The following is a 20633-nucleotide window of genomic DNA, read 5'->3' as shown; positions in this document are numbered from 1 at the left end:
GGGGGGGGAAGTGACCTGGCCCCAGCCTGGCTGCAGGAGCTTCACACCTGCTAGGGGCTGCAGAGCTCTTTGGAGCAGGCGCAGTAGTGCTGGGCCAGCTTTACCAACAGCAGCAGAGAGGAGCTACAGAACAAGTGGAAAGGCAAAGCCAACACATTACATTCGTGTTCCTGGGTACTGGACAATAAAGCAGCTGCTGAGCTCCTCTAGGACAGGCTGGTGGTTCTTAGTTGGTTTTGGGAGCCAAGTGCCTGTGCTGCTCCTGCCATCCCTGCATAAGGCCCTGTCTTGCTCCTCCAGACCTGTAGCACCAGCCAAGGGACTCGGCCCATACTGGGGAACAGCAGTACAGCTGCCTCCACCTGCATGGCTGTAGAAGAGACAAATATGAGGGGTACTCAAGGAGGTCTGTCCCCTCCAAGGAGCAGCCAGATCCACCTCCATACAGCTGCTGCACAATGGACCAAGATAGCATAAGGCTGTAAGGAGACATTGGCATTGCAGCTGGTGATGCTGCTGCAGCACAGGAATGCCTACCACCAGGACAGGACTGGCCACAATACTTGCTTTCCACTTTCAGTGTCTTTCCACAGTCAGTGTCTGTTAGTGCTTGAAAAAACTAGAAATCAAGGAGAGACACAGAGAAGCCAGATGCTCCAGGCCCTGGCCCAGCCTGGAGCCTGCAGCACTCAGTCTTGGCAGAGAAGCACTCTCACAAGGCTGCTATGACCTCCTGCTCCCCTGCCCCAGGGCTGTCTTGTCCTCCTCCATGAGAGCAAAGAAGATTTGAGCAATTCTCTGCCTCTCTCCTCTTTTCCTGTTGTTTCACAGCTTTCTGCCTGCACTCCACAGCCCAGGGCAGGTAACTACAACTTGGTCAGCTATTTCTGCAGTGCTCCAGCAGCTGTAGGCACAGCACCATGACACTTCTGGCCTCAGTGCTGCTTCAGTAGAAGAACAGCACTCAAAAAAACAAACTCACATTGCAGAGATGCTTTAGCAGAATATTTATTCAATGGCATAGTGAAGAGCAGAACTTGGTACAAACATAAACCCTCAGTGCCTTGCTCACTACTACACCGAGCCCAGGGAAAACAGACTTCATAATCTCAGGGGAGGAGGGTAGAGGCTGTTCCTTTGCTATGTGACTGGACAGAGCGCTGGATGTGGATCCTGTGTGCACACAGACTCCCTTGTTTCTGGAAGTCCTATGATGACAGAAAACCTGAGTACAGGATTTTGGATAAAGCCATGGGCACCTGCTGGGGCACAGCAGAATGAAGGTACAAACCCTTCTGCCAAGGGCCACAGGAGCTGTTAGAGCCATCAGTGCATATCAAGACAGTAGCTACTGCCTCCATTAAGTCTATCTGCAACCCAAGGCAGTGAGTAGCAGAGACAACTGCCACTGGTGCTCCCAGGGGAGTCCCAAAATGCCTCCCCCAGCCCCTGGCTGGGGCACAGCTCTTTTCTGGATGCAGCCCAGAGCCCAGCTCCCAGGAATGACTGCAGCTCCTGGGGTCACTGCCAGCCCCAGCCATCTAGGCCAAGTCAAGATTAGGGGCTTAACTTTAGACTCTTACATTTGGGTACCTGCTGCAGGGAGAAAAGCTTCAGGACAGATACAGAGCAAACATCATCGAGCTTGTAATTGCTTCAAGTGTCAGCTCCACTGTCAGAGGGGTCCCCAGGGGGACCTAATCACCAAACCCATGGCAAGTCAGCCCAGGATGAAGGAAGCTTTTTGAAACTGTCACTTCAGGCAGGTGGGCTGTGCTCCTCCATGGGTGAATACCTGCAACCACCCGTGGGTGCCTTCACCTACTCATGGAAAACATACCAAGAGAACCTAAAGTGCCACAACTTGAGTAGCATGGGTGGGAGGTGACCATGAAACCCACCAGCCATCCTCATGGCTGCCCCCTTGGGAAGGGACAGCAGATCCCCTAGAATAAATACGTTACTGATGCCATAGCTTATTTAAGTGCTACTTAGCTGAGGAAGACAGAGGCAAAGCCAGCACCATGTTACCACCAGCCCACCCCACTCTCAAGTTTGGAAACTGGTGATATCAACACGTAGTTGCTAACAGAAGGCATCAACAGGGCACTGGCTGCATCCCCAGGGGCCACACGAGATGGCAGCCAGCCCTCCCCCAGCCCTGCCTCCCCCACTCCCTTCTCACTGCCCTCCAGTCCCTGCTGCCCTCCAGGGCCAAGATGCCATGTGGGAAGAGGCACTCTGCATTACCCAACAGCTAGATGAGTTGCCCATGGAGGTTTGGGACAAACAAACATTAATAAAACTACTATATTAGAAGTGTCCTGCAGTAAGGCAGTACAGCACTGTACCATGGCTTCTGCCAAGTGCTCTGCAGCCGGTAGCTCTCAGTGAGGTCAGCCATGTCCCAGGCTCACCACAGTACAAATGCTGGAGACATGCCTCAGTCTGTTCTCTGAGACAAAAGCTCACCCAGAGAGAGCTGTGACCAAGTAGCAGCGTTCGTGAGAAGCTGTGGGAAGCCTACCCTGCAGTGACCAGCTTGGGCTGCTGCCCAACAGGCTCAGGAACTGGCCCTCAGCTCTTACGTTCCATCTTTGAAGCAGATGCTCTGAGGAGGAAGCAATTCCCAGTACCGGGATCCCTCCTGACTCGGCGGATTGGATTCATGTGCCCAGAGCTCATCTCTGTTGTGCAGGGCTCAAAGCTCTGCAAGCTCCAAAGGAGGTGGCTGCAGTGAGGAAGCTGCAGGAGCAGGTGTACCTGGGTTCAGCTTCTCTGGTTCATGAGCCAGGAGAAGAGCAGTTTCCTGGGCCTCGGCTTCCTGGCCTGCTGGATGCGCACCGTGCGAGGGGAGCGCCACACCTTGATGGTGGCGTCGTCACTGGCTGTCAGGAGCAGCTCCTGCTCCACTGGGCTGAACGCCACTGAGTTGACCACGTTGTCGTGCTGCAGTTTTGCCAGGCAGATGTTATAGTGCCGGTCCCAGATGTAGCCATGGCGATCCTCTGCCCCACTGCGGTGGACAAGGCACTGGTCAGGACATCACCCCAGCAGTCCCGATAACTTGCCGCTCCCAATCCCCTTCCTTCCACGCAGATGGAGGCAGAGAGTGCTCCAGCCTGGCCAAAGGCCCCAGCCTCCATCTGCAGCCCTGTCAGCAGGGACAGGCCAGCTCCTTCTGTGAACCCAGGGCTGTTTGATGCCCGGTCCATGGCACCTGCTGCCTGCAGCCCCCAGGAAGGGCATTTGCTACCCACTGCCAAACATGCCACAGCCCAGAATTTCCCCTTTCCTCACTGATTTCACAACAGGACCAGGGCAGACAGCCTTTAACAGCACCCTCTAGTTCAGTCCCTCTGCTCTTTACAAATCTCCCATTTCCTGCTCTGCTCACAACACACAGGAGTTTCCAGCACATGGACCAGCCCTGCTTGCACAAGCTGGCCTGCAGTGCCGGCCCCAAGGCGCTCCCAGACACAGGGTCAGAATCCTGCCTGGCCCCATCACCACAGACCTTGCTACGAAGTCCCTGCTGACATCCAGGAAGATGAAGAAGCACTCCTCATTGGGTGTGTAGGCCCGATGCGCACGGAGGGCTCTTTTCACCTCCTTCATTGTCTTCAGGTCAAACACGTGCAGATCGATCTCCTCGGCGATGGGTGGTGGCTGCATTGGGTCGGAGATGACACAGTCCCGAGGCCAGGCACGGCTGTTCACATACAGGTACCTTGGGGAGGGGAGCAGAGGGGTTACCCTGCACCTCACTGCATGCAATGAAGCTCACCAAGCCCCTAGCTGTAAATGTGCAGTGCAGTCAAGTGGGGCCAGGGACTGAGCAGTTTCTCCAGTCCTTAGCAAGCCTGCAGCTCAGCTCACTAACATCCAGGCTGAAACATGGGAACACATGGCTGAAACACTTCTTGCCACGTTTGGAAAGGGCCACCACAACTGGGAAGGTAGGCTCTAGGGGCTAGGTCAAGCCTCTTTAATCCCATTAAAACCAACTTTAAGGTGTATTGATCTGCCTCGGGAACAAGACACATTGGTGTGGGCAGCTCCTTCACTCTTACAAGGCTCCTTGCCTAACCCAATCCTGAACTGGGCTCAGCAGCGCAGAGTGAGGGAAGCATTCCTGCCAAGATCCGGGGAGATGCTCAGATGGTAACACATGCCATCAGTACTAGGACATAAATGGGACGTAAACAAGCAAAGCAGCCTGTGTAGGCACCCTGCTCCATCCACTACAGTCATTTCTTCTCCTGTTCACCCCACAAAGCCCCAAAGCAGCTGTCGCCCACCCCCTGCAGTGTCTGAAGCCAGCACTGCCACTCCACCACACTCACCTGTGGTCAGGGGAGAGGCCCATGCCAATGATGTGCCCATGGATGTCGATGACATGATCCAGCGAGTCAAAGAACTCATCTGAGCGCCTCTCCTCCCCAAGCACTGGCCCAGCAGTTGTCATCTGATGGGGCAGGATCCTTTTAATCCCTTGGGGACAGAAAGCAGAATCAGGTGGTTCTGCAGGCTGCTGCCAACAGGTAGCAAGGCTGGTGGAAGTCCCCAGGCTTCAAGAAGGGGCTTCCCTTAGCACTGCTAAGAAAGGAGAATTGGGTTGCTTACAGTCAAGGACCAGGACAGGGCTGCTGTCCCTGCCAGGCTCCTTCAAGCTCTCACAAGTGGTGCTTTTGGCCAGGACACTGCCCAAAAGTGACACACTGGCACATTCAATCCCAGCCAGGGAGATGCCCCGCGCCCAGCTGCCAACCCAGCCAGTACAGCCACACCTTGCTCCAAGCCCAGCCCGCGGTGTGCTCTGAAGCACAGGAAAGCTGCACTGGTCTGGGAGACACTCTGGCTGCAGAAAGGTTTTTCACCTAAACAAATCCTTGGGCTAGGCCCACTTCCTTCAATATCCAGCCTGGAGAAGGCCCAGCAGATACACTGGCTGCAGCAGAGTTTTCCCCCAATGCTGTCAAGCACAGATGGGGGTCATCCCCAGAAAGCTCCAAGAACTGGGGTTTAAACCCAAACTGGGCTCAAGTGCTTTATAGCTTTTGAACTTCCTGAGTAAATGAGACACATGCTATGGGTCAAGCCCTGTCCCCTTCCAGCTCTAGGCAGAGGTCCCAAACACAAGCCATCTACAACGGCTTCCTGGAGGACTCCTGTGAGCCTCAGCAGCTCTCGGGCACACGTGGGCTTAATCCTCAGCAGGTCCAAGAGTAGCTGGAAGATGGCCCATTCCATTGCCCCTCTAAGGGAATCATGGCTGAACACCCTTCATTTTAGACCCCTTCCGCAGACCAACAATGTCAGGGTGACACCACACTGCACCTCAAGTCCAAGGCCCTTCACATCACTGCATCTGAACCTGGACAGCCCAGGACCTTTGCTCTTCCACTCAACTGGCATTGCCCACCAGCATCTTCATCCTCATTTCTGCAGCACTACACTCCCAGTTCCAAACTCAGCTATGTAGACACCACACGCACAAGCCAGCGGAACAGGCAGCTTTGCCCATGACTCAAGTCTGCCACCAGCACAAGGGAGAGAGAAGCTCAAAGGAAACTCCTGCGGGAGAAGTGCTTGCATGCCACAGATCAGGCAAGATAGCACCGATGCCCAGCACCTGGGAGCACGTCTCCCACCAGCAGCCTGGTGAGAGATGAGCACAACAGTGAGCTCTTTCAAGTACCAGTTCCTTGGGGGCAGACAGCAGATGCACAAAGGCTGGTTTGACACACAAACCAATGGGCAAACCTAACATTTTGCAGTGACTCATGGCTAGAAGAGAAGCTGAGCCAGGGTTCATCCCTCTGAACAGCCAGTCTGTGCCACAGGCACTGGCCACCAGCCAGCTAGTCACTGGAGTTCAAAGGCACCAAAACGCACAGCCCTGGGATGCTGCACTGGAAGTCAGTGGAATCCAAAGGCAGGCGCTGCCTTTGCACCATGCTCTGCCGTCGCATGCTGCAGGTCCCAGCCTGCAAGGCAGCATTTGCTTGACCCCCCAGATCAAGATGCAGCGCTGCTTCAGGGCTGAGTCAGGGCAGACCACCCACCACTTGTCCAGAGGCAGGTCAAGGTCCACCACATTGGTCTGCACACCCAGCCATGGACAGGAGCACAGAGCAGAGCTATGCTCAGTCCAGGTCGCATTCCTAGTTTAGGTGGGCAAAGACCAAATGACTCTTCTCCAAGTTGCCTACAGCTTTGGAAACTGCTTTTCCCTGCCTTACTGGGCTGTACTGGTGCAGGAGCAAGTAACAGGAAGGTTACAAGAGCCTGCAGCAGGAAAGCAAGGCTGTAATTGTGCAAGCAGCAAAAGGAACTGAAACTGTCTGGCTTTACAGAAGAGTATTCTTGCCTGGAAGCAGCTCTCCTTCCCTCCCCACATTTCTACTTTATCTGTCTGGTCCTTTCCACTGAACTTCTCTACTACTTTTAGGGGCTTTTGGCAAAGCAGCTAGTCTACCTGCTTCTACTCATCACTGCACTAGCTTCTTATAAATTCAGACTCTGCTAGTCCCAGTGCCTCAACAAGGGAGCCCCAGATGAGCAAGGGAAGTCCTAACCCAGAAAAAGGTCACCAGCAGTGCCATTGCCTGGCTTGTGCTGCAACTACAGTCCCTTGTACCCCACTGAGCAAGCAGGCTGAGTGCCCAGCAAGCTGCCTGGCATCAGCTTGCCATGGAAACACCCCTTGGGGCAGCTAATAACCCACCATGAAGGCTCTTCAGTACCAAACCAGGGGTGCCCAAGTGTCTCGCCAAGGCTGAAAGGCCACCTGATGCAGGGTGATCACCTGGATCAGGCAGGCAAGCACAGAGGCAGGCAGGGCTCTGTCTCCCAGAGTTGAGGGGCACTGTGCAAGCAACACACATGTGAATGTCAAGCTGCTCAAACTAGTCTTGCCCTGATGCCCTCTCCATCCCCACAAGACAACAGGGCTGAGGGCCTTCCACACACTCCTATCAGGGCAATCACCGCCCTTCCCAACCACCCACTGGTGCGCAACTCATGGCTGATGTCCTTAAGTCAAGAGTTCCTTTTTGATCTTCTGCTCATCCCTTGCCATGACTTTCTTGTTTGGCCACATGTCAAGCTTGGTAGCAACAAAACAACTCTCAGGCAAGTGCTTGTGGTGTCGAACCCCCTTCAGTGACCAGGGGCATCTCAAAAGCCTCCCGTATCAAGAATCCAGCAGCCTGAGCAAAACTGCAACTCACTCACCACAAACAGGCAGCAAATAAAACAGGTCTTTTCCAGATTCAAATTCAGAGCAAGCTGCAGCCCACACCCCCAGGGAGGCTGGCATGCCCTGGGCTCAGACCACAGCCTTACCTATCTGGTGTGGGGAGTAGGTGAGGCATCCTGTGGTGAAGATTAAGTATTTTGTCTTGCTGTTGCTGTCTGCGGAAAGCAGGTTCAGCTCAGGCGGTTTAGTTCTGTTGCGCACAAACAGCTCAGCCACCTTTGTCTCCAACTCTGTCTCGGTCATGGCAGGCCTCACACGGCCCTCCATGATATCATCAAAGAACTGCTGCAGCCCGTCCTCTGCTGTCACACCCCCGTCATCTGGAAATTCCTGTAATGCTGGCTCCGGCATCTGCTTGGGCTTGGCCTCCTCTTCCTCACTGTCACTGCCAAGATCAAAGACTGGGCAGGTGGAGGTGGAGGAAGCAGCTAGCTGCTCCTCATAGTCCAGGAGCAGGTCTGGGGAATCATACCGGCTGCAGTCAGCCACCATCACAGTCCGGATAGTGCTGGCATTCAGGTTCTGGATTTTGAACAGTCTCTTCACTACATTCACATTCTCAGACTCTATGCCCTGCAAGCAGAAGGGAGAAGTAAGCAGGAACCACCTCGCTGGAGGGTCACTCCTACAGCTCAAACTAAGAGCTGCCTGCCCAGACCTTGAGCCTGCACAGCGGACACCAGCCACACACCAACCTCTCTTTGCACTGCTATATGGAGTGCTGACCATGAGAAATGGCTCAAGAGGCTGGCCAGCTTTGTTGCACTCCTTCCTATCTTAGAGGTAGGCACACCAAGACAAAAAGCTCCTGCAGGCTGATAACAGCAAAGTTGGGAACATAGAGGCCAGGAAGCTTTGCTGCCACCCATCTGCCCGAGGTCATTAGCTGGTGCTGCTCAGCACTTTACAAGAATTTCAGGAACAGGCCTGTGCGATAAAAAGCCTGAAGGGCCAACCCACTGGCCTCCAAGCAGAAGAGGCAGAGGACCTGCATGTTCCTGGACTTTGCCTATACCCCTCAGCAGGACCAGCCTGGTTATCTGCTCCCAGACACAAGCAGCAGGTCTCTTTCTGCCTAACTGCTCTGGCAGTCTGCGGCTGCACTTCAACACCCCCTGTCAAAGTGGACAAGGTCCTTCCTCACCTCTCAGAGATAGAAGAGTTAACACTGTAGTGTCAGTGCAGCACAGAGATGTGGTTATGGGAAGGATCTCTGCTACCAGAGGATTCCACCCAGGGCCAGCAATCATTCATGTTAAAAAACACAAGACACCAGGATGTGCAGCTATGACATTGAGACAGAGGCAAAACATGGAAGAGGAACATGTCCGAGCAGCACAAGCACCAGAGAATGAACAAGCAGCAAACAAGCAGTCTAAGGCCAGCACGCACTGATCTCCAGATCTCATCACAGCATCAGAGACATCAACTGGCCCACAGAAATGTCAGCAAGGACAGGCAGGGCTGAGCTCGGCCTCTCAGCTAGCTCCAGCTCCCAGGAACAATGCACTGAGCTGCCAAGTGGGAGAACAGCCACTGCTCAGATACATGCCAGACTACAGCTGTCCCAGGCCCAGTTGCATACTATCAAGGACCTCAGCAACCCTGTTGTGGTTCAGCCACTCTCCTGTTGAGCAATGCATGCTCTAGGGCACTGCACTCAAGTCCTCATCCCAATTAATGGGGCAAGAGTTAATGGAATCTGAGGGCAGAGTTAGAATATTGCAATGGGTACCACAACACCAAGCATGGAAAAACCTCACGCAAGGGTTGCCTCAAGCTCAAGATCCTGAGGGCGAGTCAGAGGAAACAAACAGGGAGTACAGGAGGACTGGGCCATTCTTCCCTGGTTGCACCTCCTCCGCAGCTTTTCCTCCCCCAGGAGCCAGCAGGAAGCTGCACTTGGAGCTGGAACAAAGGCATCTCACCTGGAAAGCGTTGTTCAGCCACAGCACAGAACAGGAGGTTATACGCCCAATCCGATGCAGATTGCCAGATATCAAGTTGGTTTCATTCAGCCAGCAGCCAAACACATCATAGGGCTTATTCCTCACCCTGGAAAGCAGCGTGAAGTTCTCTGGAAGGAAGGGGAAACACGAGTGTGAGGTGATGGCTCCCAGCAAGGGCCCTGGAGAAACCATGGTAGAAGACATAGGAAGTGGCTCAAAGTCTCCACAGGAGAGGCACTGATGCAGCACCTCCACCACAAACTGACCAGACACTGCTCAACCACCATCCAGGTCCAGACACCACTCAAGATAGGTTACTTCTCTCTTCTACAGAGATGTGTGGGGAGAGCACGCACAAGGGAAACCAAAATAAAAGGGCAGCCAGATGGAGCCAGACCAGAGAGCAATTTATCCTCACAGCCTTTCTCCCAAAGCAGACACCCCAAGGACAAGAACAAGTCAAACATATACAGAACTTCTTCACTCCCATCCCTGGGGCTCAGGGCCTTTCTAAGCAAGACAGCTGTGCTTTTAGCAGCACTCCTTTATTTATGGCACAGTGGGACTGTAGCACAGAGACAGTGAGAGGCAGTGCAGTTGGGGTTAGCAAGTTTCACAGAACTGCATCAGAAGAGGTGAAGCAGGCCCAGATGAATGCACTTCAGAAAGCTGCCTGAGACCTCAGCATGGGACTAGCACCACTTGAGTCAGAAATGGTGGCTTCAACACAACAGGTAACATGGATAATTTCTTGCCTTGCCCAGACTGTCACTTAGAACAGAAGTTAAGTGAGAATAAATATATGCCACACTGCCTTTAGGTGATGATGTGGTGATCTGAGCAGAGTTAAGGCTATCATCTGGAAGGTTTACCCTATGAAACTGTGATTGGGACCCCTTTGCACAGATGGTGGAAGGCAGGACAAGCAGACATCAAGGCCACTGCACATGTGAAGAGGAAGGGAACCCCAGCACCCACCATTTCACATCTCCCAGTAAGCCCCCAGTGAAGGCGAGGGCAGCATTTACCCATGCTGATTACGGCAATCTCTCCTGACGAGGAGTTGTGAGGCCCCACAAAGACACCTGACACCAGAAGGAGGGAGTCATCAGAGTTGAACTGGGAGAACTGTGTATAGCTCCAGTTGTATGGCCTCATGTTGGAGCTGTGCTGCAGGGAGATATCCAACTCATTGCTCCAGATCTACAGACAGACAGACAAACAGTCAGGAAACTGTTGAGAAGCCTGAGAGGTTCCACTTCATCTGTTTTGCCAGCACTCACCAGGACAAGAAAAAAAAAATATTAAAGACCCTATTTAACTGCCTCCCAGTCCCGATTTCCCTGTCAATTCCCCTGACAGAAAAGGCCAACAGCCTTGGAGAGCGGCTAAATGCAGGACTATTTCTCCATCAGCCAGTGGAGAAGGTGTTCAGGCAGTGAATGGTACTGTCACAGCTGGATTCTTCCAGCATATTTATAGAGATATTTCTCGCAAGACAACCACTCATGCAAGACATCTTCCGCACTGGATCTCCACACTCTTTATTAGACCCATGGCACAACAGGGGACTGATCTGCACCTAGAAAGCAGCCAGAGCCAGGCAGGAACCTTGGCCATCTTCACACAGGCTGGAGCTGGAATCCACAGCCCTCAAGGCTATGTTTGCAAGAGTCATTAGTTCTGTGGCTTTAAGAACTCAGCATCTGCAGGAACCGGCCTAAGTCCAGGGACACTTGGTCAAACCTCTCCTCTCCACAGACTTCCTACAGGCTGCTCTCCCAGCTAAGTCTCACTAAATCAAAGCTGGAAGGGTTGTGCAGGGGAGGCTTCCACTTTACCTTGACGGTACAGTCTTTGGAGCATGATGCAAACAAACAGCCAGAGTGGGAGAAGCTGAGGTGCAAAACCTGGTCATTGTGCTCCTTCAGAGCCTGCACTTCCACGCAAGGGATGGTGTCGTAGAGCCTCTGGAACTCATCATACCAGGAGACAGCAGCTGTAACACACGAGCAGGGACATGGGACAGACCTGAGCTAAACACAGCAGCCACAGAATCAGTCTTTAATAAAGCACAGTCTTGATACGTGCTAGACAAGCCAGGAGCTCTGCTGGGGCCACCACCCCTACAGGTTCAGCTGACTTAGCAGGGCTTAACATTTTTCTCTAGGTTCCCCACTCCCAACCCCCCCCCCCCCCCCCCCCCCCAAAAAAAATCTTTTCTTCTAGTAAACACACAACTCCGCACCATACCACTACTTCCTAAACCAGTACAGCCACTGCAAGAAACATCCAGGGCATAGCTGTCAGCTATCTAACAAAAACCTTGCTCAGGACAAAACAGCCGTCAGAACTGCAGACATGCTCCAGCACAACACAAACAAATCTATCATGTGATGAGAGGGAAGCTGCTCCTCAGGGTAGCGGGCTCCACTCTGATTATCTTTATCTTGTCTAACACAGAATTAAGAAGGTTCCAGAAAGGGTCTGAGACCAGGAAAAAACATCTCCATGAGATAAGAGACTAGAGAAAACAAGCGAGAATTGGAGCTGGATGCAGTGTGCCAGGACAGAAGAGGAGCCCTGCAATACAAGGGCCTGGAGCACGCTCGCAGAAGTCACAGTGATGGCCAGTAAAGAGACAAATAAAGAGTTTTTTTAATGAAGCACCTGGTAAGACAGCCTACAGACTTCTTGCAGCAGCAAATCCCAAGGAAGCAAAGAGGATTAGACATGTATATGGATAAGGGCCAATTTCCCTATTTACACTGAACAGGACTGAAGGTTTTTTTGGAACTCGCTGCAGCCCAGGAGGCACCTGCAGGCAGGGAGCAGCTTGCTGCCAGGACATCCCACCATTTCTTACCAAGCTATGCGCTTCATCCCCCTCTGAAGCTTAGTCCTGGCCCATCTGGCTGGGAAGCAACCTGAACAGATCCATATGGCCAAGCAACCCCAACATTTCCTCTTACAAGACCCACTGGATACCATTCCCCAAACTGCTGAGCTGCCCAGGGCAGGCAGGCTGGCAGGGGATTTCCCCAAACTCCTGCTTCAGCCCCTTCCTGTGCCTGCCAGCCACCCCCTGCCCCCACTGCCTCACAGCTCCAGAAGCACAGCCTGGGAGGTGCCCGAATACATTACTGAGTTACACCAACCACTCAATCCCAATTAGTGCTAAAGAACAGGGCTGGCAGCTTACTAACTAGCTCCAGGAGGCCGGAAGCAAACGAGCCTGGTCAAAGAACCTCGGGTAAAGATAATGTCCTCAACCCCACAGAGCTCCAGGGTCTCCGCAAGTGAAATCACACAGCCCAAGTCATCCCATCCACATCTCATCTCTTCTCAGAGCCCTTCTGCACTGGTGTTCCCCACTGCAGGGAGATGGGCTCCTGCTGCTTGATCCTCAGCATTTCTTCCCATTCTTCTGTAGCAACAGCAACTCAAGGTCAAGAAGCCAATTCCCTCCACCGTGGCCACACTGGGAGCTCCGTGCACATCCTTGGGGCGGCAGATGGAACACAGCCATCCCCGACCTCTGCAGCAGGCTAGGAAAAGGCTTTTCGGTCTCCAAGAGAGACCCATCTTGGCAGCAAGGGCTCCTGGCAGCGGGTCTCCAAGGCCTGTCTCAGCTGGTGCAACAGCATTAGGTTACCCTTCCAGACTGCACCAAACCGTTTCCAGCACCTGATACTCACCAGAGAACAGACCCGTGACTGTAGACTGCTGCCACCAAGACTGCCAACAGCTCTGCCCAGGGAAGGCCCCGCCAGGCTCAGTTGATGCTGACTGTTAATGGGTCATCTTCCTACTGCAAGTCGAGGCCAAGATCAAGTCTGATCTGCCCTCGCAAAGTGGGTCAGCAACTGCCTTAGCATTTGCCCACTGTACAATTAAATGGCCATACACCCACCTCCCTGTCCAGACAGCAGGCACACGCGTTCTCCCTCCACAGCCAAGCTGCAGCTGCTGCCTACGTCTTATGGAAATAGTCTGATCAGCTAATGTGTACTTGCAGCTCTTCCTAGTCCGGATGAGAAAGGGACAGAGCCTGAAGCAGAGGCTTGCTGTGAGGTCCTGATCAGGAAAAGCCAGCAGTGATTACCTTGGAATCCAACTGGGCTGTGATGTAGCAGCGCACAGTGACTCACTGCGTCTCCTCAGAATCTCCCTCAGCAGCAGCAGTGCCCAGACAAGCTGTGCAGTAGCTACCAGAGAGCACCTGCCTAGAGAGAGCTCAGAAACCACCTTTCTGCAAAAGGAAGGGAAAGTTGAAGCATTTTCAACTACCCGATGCCCCTTTCTGAAGGGTTTGGGCAGTTCCAGAGGCCTTCACGTGCACGTCGCCACCCAAGCCTGCAGACTGCTAACGTGATACGGTTTAGTGGCTTCATCACCTTTGACGCCAGAGAATGGAGGGTTGAGCAGCAGAGGGAGAGAGGATTTCTCCCTTCTGGGTTCACGGCAGGGAGGTTTCGGGAGCCGCCACCCAGGGAAAGGCCCCCCCCACGGCCGCCGGAGGCCCCGGGGCCGAGCAGCCCCCTCGCCCGGCCCGGCTGCCTTGCCTGCTCGGCAGGTTCGGGAAGGCAACCAGCCAGCCCCGCGGGCAGCCACGCCAGCCCCTATCTTCCCTCCACGCCAGCGCACCTGGGTGCCGGGGCACCTCCCGGGAGATGCGGTAGTAGCGGTAGAAGAGCTCCTTCCAGAGGAACTCGTCCCGGGCCACGGCGTGCCACTGCCGGCACACCAGCCCCGCCGAGAGCACGTCTACGTGGTCCAGGTAGAGGAAGATCTCGTAGAGGACGCTGTCGGGGAGGAGGGGGCCGCCGCCCGCATCCATCGTGTCATTCTGCCGCCGCGCCTGGAAGCAAACGGGGCGAGGGGCTGGGGGGGGTGAGGCCCGGCCGCCGGCAGCCCCGCACCGGCAGGCCCCTCACGGCACCTCGGCGGCTCCGCTGCCCCCGCCTCCCCTGCGCAGCGCTTCCGGCCTCCCCGCCCCGCACTTCCGCTCCAGCTTTCACGGGCCGCTCTGGGCGCCCCTCTCGGTGGTTGTCTCCCCCCCTTCCAATCACTGCGCCGCTTATCTGCCGCAGGCCGGAGAGCTCGAGCCCAGAGCTCCCCACGGCGCGCTAGGGGCAGCTAGCCGAGCGCGGCACGCTCGCTCACGAGCGACCTACGACGGCAGCTCTGCCCCGCCCCGCCCCGCCCGGCCTGATCAGAACCCGCCCCCATCCGACCAGGCCCCGCCCCACCACCGGCGGGGGCGGGGCCGCCCGGGACCCCCGCGCCTGTGGCGACCTCCCCCCCCTCCCCGGGGTCCGTCCCCGCTGCTCCCCCGGCGGGCCGGCCCGTGGGGACCCCCAGCCCCCGCCCGTGACCCCGGCCTTGACCCTGGCCCTCCCGGCCTGCAGCTCCCGGAGGCCGCCGCCTGGCCCGGCTCCAGGCCGGCCGCGGTGCCCGCCTGACCCCGCCGCCCTCCCGCCCCCGCAGCTTCCCGGCAGAGCGGCCCCCGCCGGACAGGCACCATGGTGGCCCTGGGCACCCTCCTGTTTCTCGGCCTGCTCCTGACGGCCCCGCCGGGGCTGGGGCAGGGGCCGGCGCGGCGGCGGCGGCCGCCCCCTGCCCAGAGCCCCTTGGAGAAGGTGGCGGCTCAGGAGGAGCTCGGCCTCCCCCAGGTGAGGGGCCGGGGCCGGGCGGGTCTGTGGGCGCCCGTCTGTCCCCCGCACCGGGGCTGGGGGTACTGCCCCGCGCTCGGGGCCCCAGGGGCTGCAGCCTGTCCCCCTGCGTGTCCCCCCTGCAGCTCTGACCCCACAGCGTTCCCCTGGCCTGCAGTATCGTCCCCCCCAGACCTGCCCTTGCAGCCTGTCCCCCAGCCCGAGCCCCCCGGCGTGACTCCATGCCACAGTGGGGGCCACAGGAGCCCAGCTCAGCCTCCGAGCGCTGCCCACAGAGCTGCCCCACAAGGCAGGCGCAGGGGCCGAAGCCTCACCAGGGACCCCCAAACTGGCTGGCTGCTGTCCAGCCGGCCCCCCGGCTCCTGCAGCCACCTCTATCCTCAGCCCGGGGGACGGTGCAGCTGTTCTCGGTCTTGGGTTTGGCACTTATGCCCTGCCGCGGTGCTGGGCGCAGCCCCCAGCCAGGGCTGGGGTTGAGCTCGGGGCTCTGCCAGGGGGTCTGAGCTGGGGCCACGGGGTCTGGGCGTGGGAGCAGAGGAGTGCTTGCACACCACACACCCAGGGCTGCACTGGGGTGCTTGCAGCCTGGCTGGCAGTGTGAGGCATGGGCACATGCCTCAGGCACTCCTTCCCCACAGCCCCCCTGCTCCAGCCTGTCCCTGTGCCAGGCTCCTATCTGTCCTGCTCTGTCCCACCCGCCAGCTCCTGAACAAGGGCAGTGGTGCCCTGTTGGCACACCAAGGGGCCAGGCTGTGGGCAGAGGTGCCGGGTGAGGGGAGACAGCACAAAAGAAGGGTGCTCGGGGTGGTGGGTGCCCAGGGCAGCAGGGTGGTGGCCCCTCAAGGCGGTGGCCCGGTAAGACTGTGCTACCCCTGTGCCATGCAGCTCGCAGGGAGGTGGTTCCTGGTCGGCATGGCCTCCCGCTGCAGCTACCTGGCAGAGCACAGCCACCAGCTGGAGGCCACAGCGGTGTCGGTGACCGTCCTGGACGGGCAGAGCCTGGTCATCAGTACCTTCAGGAAGCTGTGAGTGATGTCAGCCACTGAGGCCACAGGCAGGGACAGGGACGCTGCAGGCAGGTCGGAGCAGGGCTGGTCCCCTGGGATGGGGATGGGGGATGCTGGATGGAGTGGGGATGCTGCAGACAGGTTGGAGCAGAGCCATGCCCTGGGATGGGGATGCTGGGTGGGACAGGGACGCTGCAGGCAGGTCAGAGCAGAGCCAGTGCCCTGGGATGGGGCGCTGTGTTGGACAGGGATGCCGCAGGCAGGTGAGAGCAAGGGCCAGTGCCCTGGGATGGGGACGGGGGACGCTGGGTGGGACGGGGACACTGCAGGCAGGTCAGAGCAGGGCCAATGCCCCGGCCATGGGCTCCAAGGAGGAGAGAGCTGCCCCGGAGCAAAGTGTGGGTGGGATCTCCTCTAGGATGTTTTGTGGTAGAAGCCCTGGCCACGGCAGACTGGCACTCTGCCACCCGCACAGTCACCAGCCTGGGGTGGGCTTGGGCTGCCCAGGCTGGGCAGGGTGGGGAGCGGGCAGGGTGGGGGGCAGCCAGGCTGGGGAAACTGAGGCACTGAGCAAGCACGCGGTCAGTCCATGGCCACCCAGCCAGCAACAGGCTCTCAGGCCACCCCAGCGGCAGCATGGCTGAGGAGGGGGATCTTCAGCACATCCCTGGGCACTTTACCTTGGCCCAGGGGGTCTGAGGGGCTGAGCCAGGCTCAGAGCTGCAGCGAGGGGGCAAGGACTCCTCAGACTCAGCAGGTCTTTGGGCTCTGCATCTCACTGTGTCTCCGTGGGGCTCTGGGACACCCCTTTGCAGCATCTCCCTGGGGAGAAAAGTCCCAAGGAAACAGGTCCCATATGTGTCCTGGCAAGTGGGGCAGGCAGGGACCTGGGCTGGATCCTCCCCAGCCTGTGCCAACAACCTCCTCCTCTCCCCATACAGGGATGGGATGTGCTGGGAAATCAAGCAGCATTACCTCCCTGCCCAGGCCCACGGACGCTTCCTCCTGAAGGGTGAGGGAGGCCTGGCTGGGGTGGCACGGGCCTGCGGGGACCAAAGAGCTGGAGCCCCCCCCCTCCTGCTCTTGGCAGGGCTTTGGTACTGGTGTCCTCCCTCCCAGTGCCCTCACAGTATCCCACCTCTGGGGTCTCAAAGTACCCCAGTGCTGGATGCCATCACAGGCAGCACCATGGGCTGGTGCCAGTTGGTGAAGAATGGCACGCTGTGGGGCTGCACCCACTCTGGCCCTGATTTTCACCCCTAGTATACCCCACTCCTGGTGAAACGAGGTCCAGGGGCTAACTGGGCTTAACTAGGACTAACTGGGGCTGCCCTCTGCCACAACTGTCTTTCCTAGGCCATGGCTATGGCAGCAAAGTGGACATGGTGGTGGGCGAGACGGACCACAGCAGCTATGCCATCCTCTATTACCAGAAGGGCCAGAGCATCTCCGTCAAGCTCTATGGTGGGTCAGCACCCAGGGGCTTGTGGCAGATGAAGGACGGGCGCAGCAGCAGGGTGGGAAACCTGTGCTGGGCTGTGGGGCTGCCTGCCAGAGCCCCAGAGGACCCAGACATAGGGATGGGCTCTCCCCATGGGGCCCGGTGCCCAAATGGAGAGTTTTGTCCTCAAAAGCTGCAGGGGGGGCCGATCTGGGAACCAGCTTTCTGAGCTGAAAGAGCCCTTGGCCAGGAGCTTTGCTGTGGGTGACAGGGAGCTTTGGGGCAAGGACAGGCAGGGCTCGAGGCTGCTGACGGTGTCTCCCCCCACCCCGCAGGACGGACCAGCCAGGTCAGCGATGCCATCATGGACAAGTTTGAGCAACGTGTCAGGGCTGTGGGTCTGAGTGAAGACATGACCTACTACTTCCCCACATATGGTCGGTGGCACATGGTCCCCTGGGAGCAGAGGGCACCTGTGGAGGGGGCTGCACACAGGAGGGGCCTGGCAGCGGGGGCTGGGGCCCTCCAGCATGGGGAGGGGGTTTGAGCAGTTTGTGGCCCTGTGTCACCCACAGCAGGGCAATGTGTGGGGTCTGTCCCCATGCTGCTGCCACCCCAGGGACAAAGATGCAAGGACAGGACTGTGCCCCACAGTGTCCCTGGGGTGCACAGTCTGGGGGTTCTGAGTACCCAGGCTCTCTCTTTTGCAGGGTTTTGTGACTCTGCGGATGAGTTTCACGTCCTTGATGGTGAGTTGTGGATCCCAGGTGATGCGCTGTGTCCCCACCACGCGCCGGACTCAGTCCCAGGCCAGGCACTGCAGCAGCTCTCCTTGCCCTTGCTGTGGGCTGGGCATGCCAGGCTGGACCCACACCACACCACAGCCGAGTGGTCCTGCCCCAGGAGCGCAGGGGAGCTGGTCTGGCATGAGGGATCCATGCCAGACCATCATGTAGGACAGGTCCCTCCATGCCCTTGTGTGGGGCGAGGAGGTGGCAGACCATCACCCAGGATGGGCATCAGGTGCACCCTGGTTAAGCCAAGCCCCATTTGCCCCCCACAGGGGTCAGGCTGGGCTTAGTGGGGTCTATATTGGTGTTTGCCGGGGTGAGGGCTGGTCTGGGATGGTGTGACCTGGGACAGAGACACCCTGGGGTGAGGGCTGGGGTCCCCGGGGACAGCTCCATCACTTGTCATTGGTGCTGGGGGAGGCAGAGGTGGGTCTCCAGCCCTGGTGCTGGGCTTGGACATCTCCCTAGCCCCTCAGCACTTCTCTTTCCCTTCCAGAAACAAAGCCGTAGGTGCAGACGGTGTTGCCAGGCGGTCCCCAGAGCTCGGCCCTTGCCTCATCCAGCCATCCATAGCCATGCAGGACTTAGCTGGCGTTTGGCTAGACCTTGCTGCTGCTCCACAGCCCTGGAGCCAGCCCCAGAGCTCGTGGGCTCCTCCAGCTGCACTGGCACCTGTGCCTGTCCTTGTCTTATCCCCCTGCAGCTTTGTGTCACCCTTCTGCTCTATGCCCTGGTGTCCTGCAGCAGCCAGCAACACCCCAATAAATGCCTCGGAGAAAGGTCTGTCACCCCTTGATCTGCCCGAGCAAGGCCAGCGCTGCCTCCACCCCTGGACTGCTGGTGCCCTGGCACCATGCTGCCAGCCCAGGGTGTGCCGTGGGGGGTCCTGGGGGGCTGTGCAGTCCCCACCACGCAGCTCCATCATCCCCTCCCTGAGCCTCAACCCAACCATGGGGGCAGTTCCCGATTCACTCTTGGGTGCTGTAGTGCACGTCAGTCTGCCTGGTGAGTGAGAGAAAGCCCTGAGCGCCCAGCACAGTGTGGGGAAAAGCACTGTGCCTGGTGCTGTGGGGCCTCATGGGTTTGGGGGGTGCTGGGGACTGGTGCAGCATCAGCCCTTCCCCCAGGACAAACCAGGAGATCCCTCGGGGACCCCAGCGGAGGAAGCCTTGGCCCCCAGTGGTCCTGCTGGTCCCCAGGGCCTCCGAGGCAGTGAAACACCCCGTTCCCCTGTCCCAGCCCTGCGGACTGCATTCCACAAAGGGGTGCTGCCTGGGCCGGACCCCTGCCTGTGAGGGCTTCCCAAAGCCTGCCTGCACAGCCAGCACCCGGCTGGAGAGCCAGGCAGGGGACGTCCGAGCATGCTGCAGGGGCTATGGGGGCTTGGACCAGGGGTGCAACCAAGGGAGAGGGGCTGCAGTGCCTTGCAGGACCACTCTCCCCTGCGTGTCCAGCCTGGCTGAGGCTGTCCTGCCACGCACTTGGGCCAAGATGTTTTGGGTGAGTGGTGCCAATTCCCCAGCACAGGCTGGGTGGTGGGAGGGGACAGGGAGCAGCCCCCAGCAGCAGGCTGCTGCGGTGCCCCGGCCACCCCGCAGCCCCTGGGGCGGTGAGCAGCCCTCTGCCCCCAGCGCCAGCGTTTTGCAATCTTAGTGGAAACTGGTAACACATGTTGTTTATCAGGGACTTATGTAAGGCACCGCCACGTGACTTGCCCGAAGCCAGCCCCTGTCCCCGCTGCCCACGTGCGGGGCAGTCATGTCTGGCCACACTTGCAGGCCCTCCAGGCTGCCTGGTTGAGCCTGGCAGAGTTGGGGAGTTATGGATCCAGCTCATTTTCTGCCCTGCACGCACCTGCACCCCAGAAGTGGCTGTACTATGGTGGGGCCGTGGCAGGGCGATGGGAGGCGAGGGGAGAGCCTTGCCATCCTGCCCTGGAGATCTGGGCTTGTCCCCAAAGACCCCCCTTGTGCCCTGGAGCCTGGCTCAGCCCAGCCCGCGTTTATCTGGTGTGAACCCATTTCTGGGGTGCAAACGCCCGGGTTGTGCCTAAGGGTCTGTGTCCAGGCACTGAGGTGATCCACAGCCCAGGTACCTCTGTCATCCCCATGCCCCCCAGCCCCAGCAGTGGACTCAGCCTGCCCCACGCTGCCAGTGGTGCCCCTGTGTGCCCCCACATGCCTCCACGCTCCAGCTTTGTCACCCAGCTCCTTGGGCCAGCCCCCAGCTTTGCCACCCCCAGAAGAGCTGGGGGAGTGGGCACCACCCGGGCAGCCCATCCTGCTGCTGGGCAGGGCAGGGAGCCGGGGATACCTGGGTAGCAGGGGTGCTTTGTGTCCCTGCCCCAGCACAAAACCACAGGAACAGCCATGGGTGCTCTGTGCCTCTGATGCCCGATGGAGAGAGCTCCTCCTGGCACCCTGCATCTCAATGGTGGGCTCAGACAGAGGCTGAGCCCCCAGCCCAGCGTGCGTAGGGGCCCCAGCCAGGCTCTCGTGATGCTTGG

General features: G+C 58.0%; 2 protein-coding genes across 5 annotated transcripts; one reads left to right on the top strand and one right to left on the bottom strand.

Annotated features, from left to right (window-relative positions):
* Positions 1-992: 992 nt before the first annotated feature.
* FBXW5 (F-box and WD repeat domain containing 5) lies at positions 993-14368 on the bottom strand. Of its 2 annotated transcripts, XM_049832304.1 has the most exons (9): positions 14286-14368; positions 13861-14074; positions 11055-11212; positions 10242-10416; positions 9193-9341; positions 7351-7837; positions 4347-4494; positions 3518-3730; positions 993-3016 (listed from the first exon to the last, which is right to left on the bottom strand). In XM_049832304.1, the coding sequence occupies exons 2-9, from the start codon at positions 14051-14053 to the stop codon at positions 2770-2772; spliced, it is 1770 nt and encodes a 589-aa protein (XP_049688261.1). In that variant the 5' UTR covers positions 14054-14074; positions 14286-14368; the 3' UTR covers positions 993-2769. The 2 variants fall into 2 exon arrangements, with proteins under 2 accessions (XP_049688261.1, XP_049688260.1); XM_049832303.1 differs by lacking the exon at positions 14286-14368 and having other exon boundaries at positions 13861-14256.
* Positions 14369-14583: 215 nt separating this feature from the next.
* On the top strand, positions 14584-18910 carry C8G (complement C8 gamma chain). Of its 3 annotated transcripts, XM_049832148.1 has the most exons (7): positions 14584-14888; positions 15774-15913; positions 16837-16907; positions 17252-17359; positions 17672-17773; positions 18047-18085; positions 18624-18910. In XM_049832148.1, the coding sequence occupies exons 1-7, from the start codon at positions 14739-14741 to the stop codon at positions 18635-18637; spliced, it is 624 nt and encodes a 207-aa protein (XP_049688105.1). In that variant the 5' UTR covers positions 14584-14738; the 3' UTR covers positions 18638-18910. The 3 variants fall into 3 exon arrangements, with proteins under 3 accessions (XP_049688105.1, XP_049688106.1, XP_049688104.1); XM_049832149.1 differs by lacking the exon at positions 18047-18085; XM_049832147.1 differs by lacking the exons at positions 18047-18085; positions 18624-18910 and having other exon boundaries at positions 17672-18040.
* Positions 18911-20633: the final 1723 nt, after the last annotated feature.

Source organism: Accipiter gentilis, chromosome 29 (assembly GCF_929443795.1).
Source record: "Accipiter gentilis chromosome 29, bAccGen1.1, whole genome shotgun sequence".
NCBI classification, from domain to species: Eukaryota; Metazoa; Chordata; class Aves; order Accipitriformes; family Accipitridae; genus Astur; species Astur gentilis.
The sequence above is the reverse complement of the archived record's forward strand: the minus strand, read 5'-3'. Positions and strand labels throughout refer to the sequence as shown.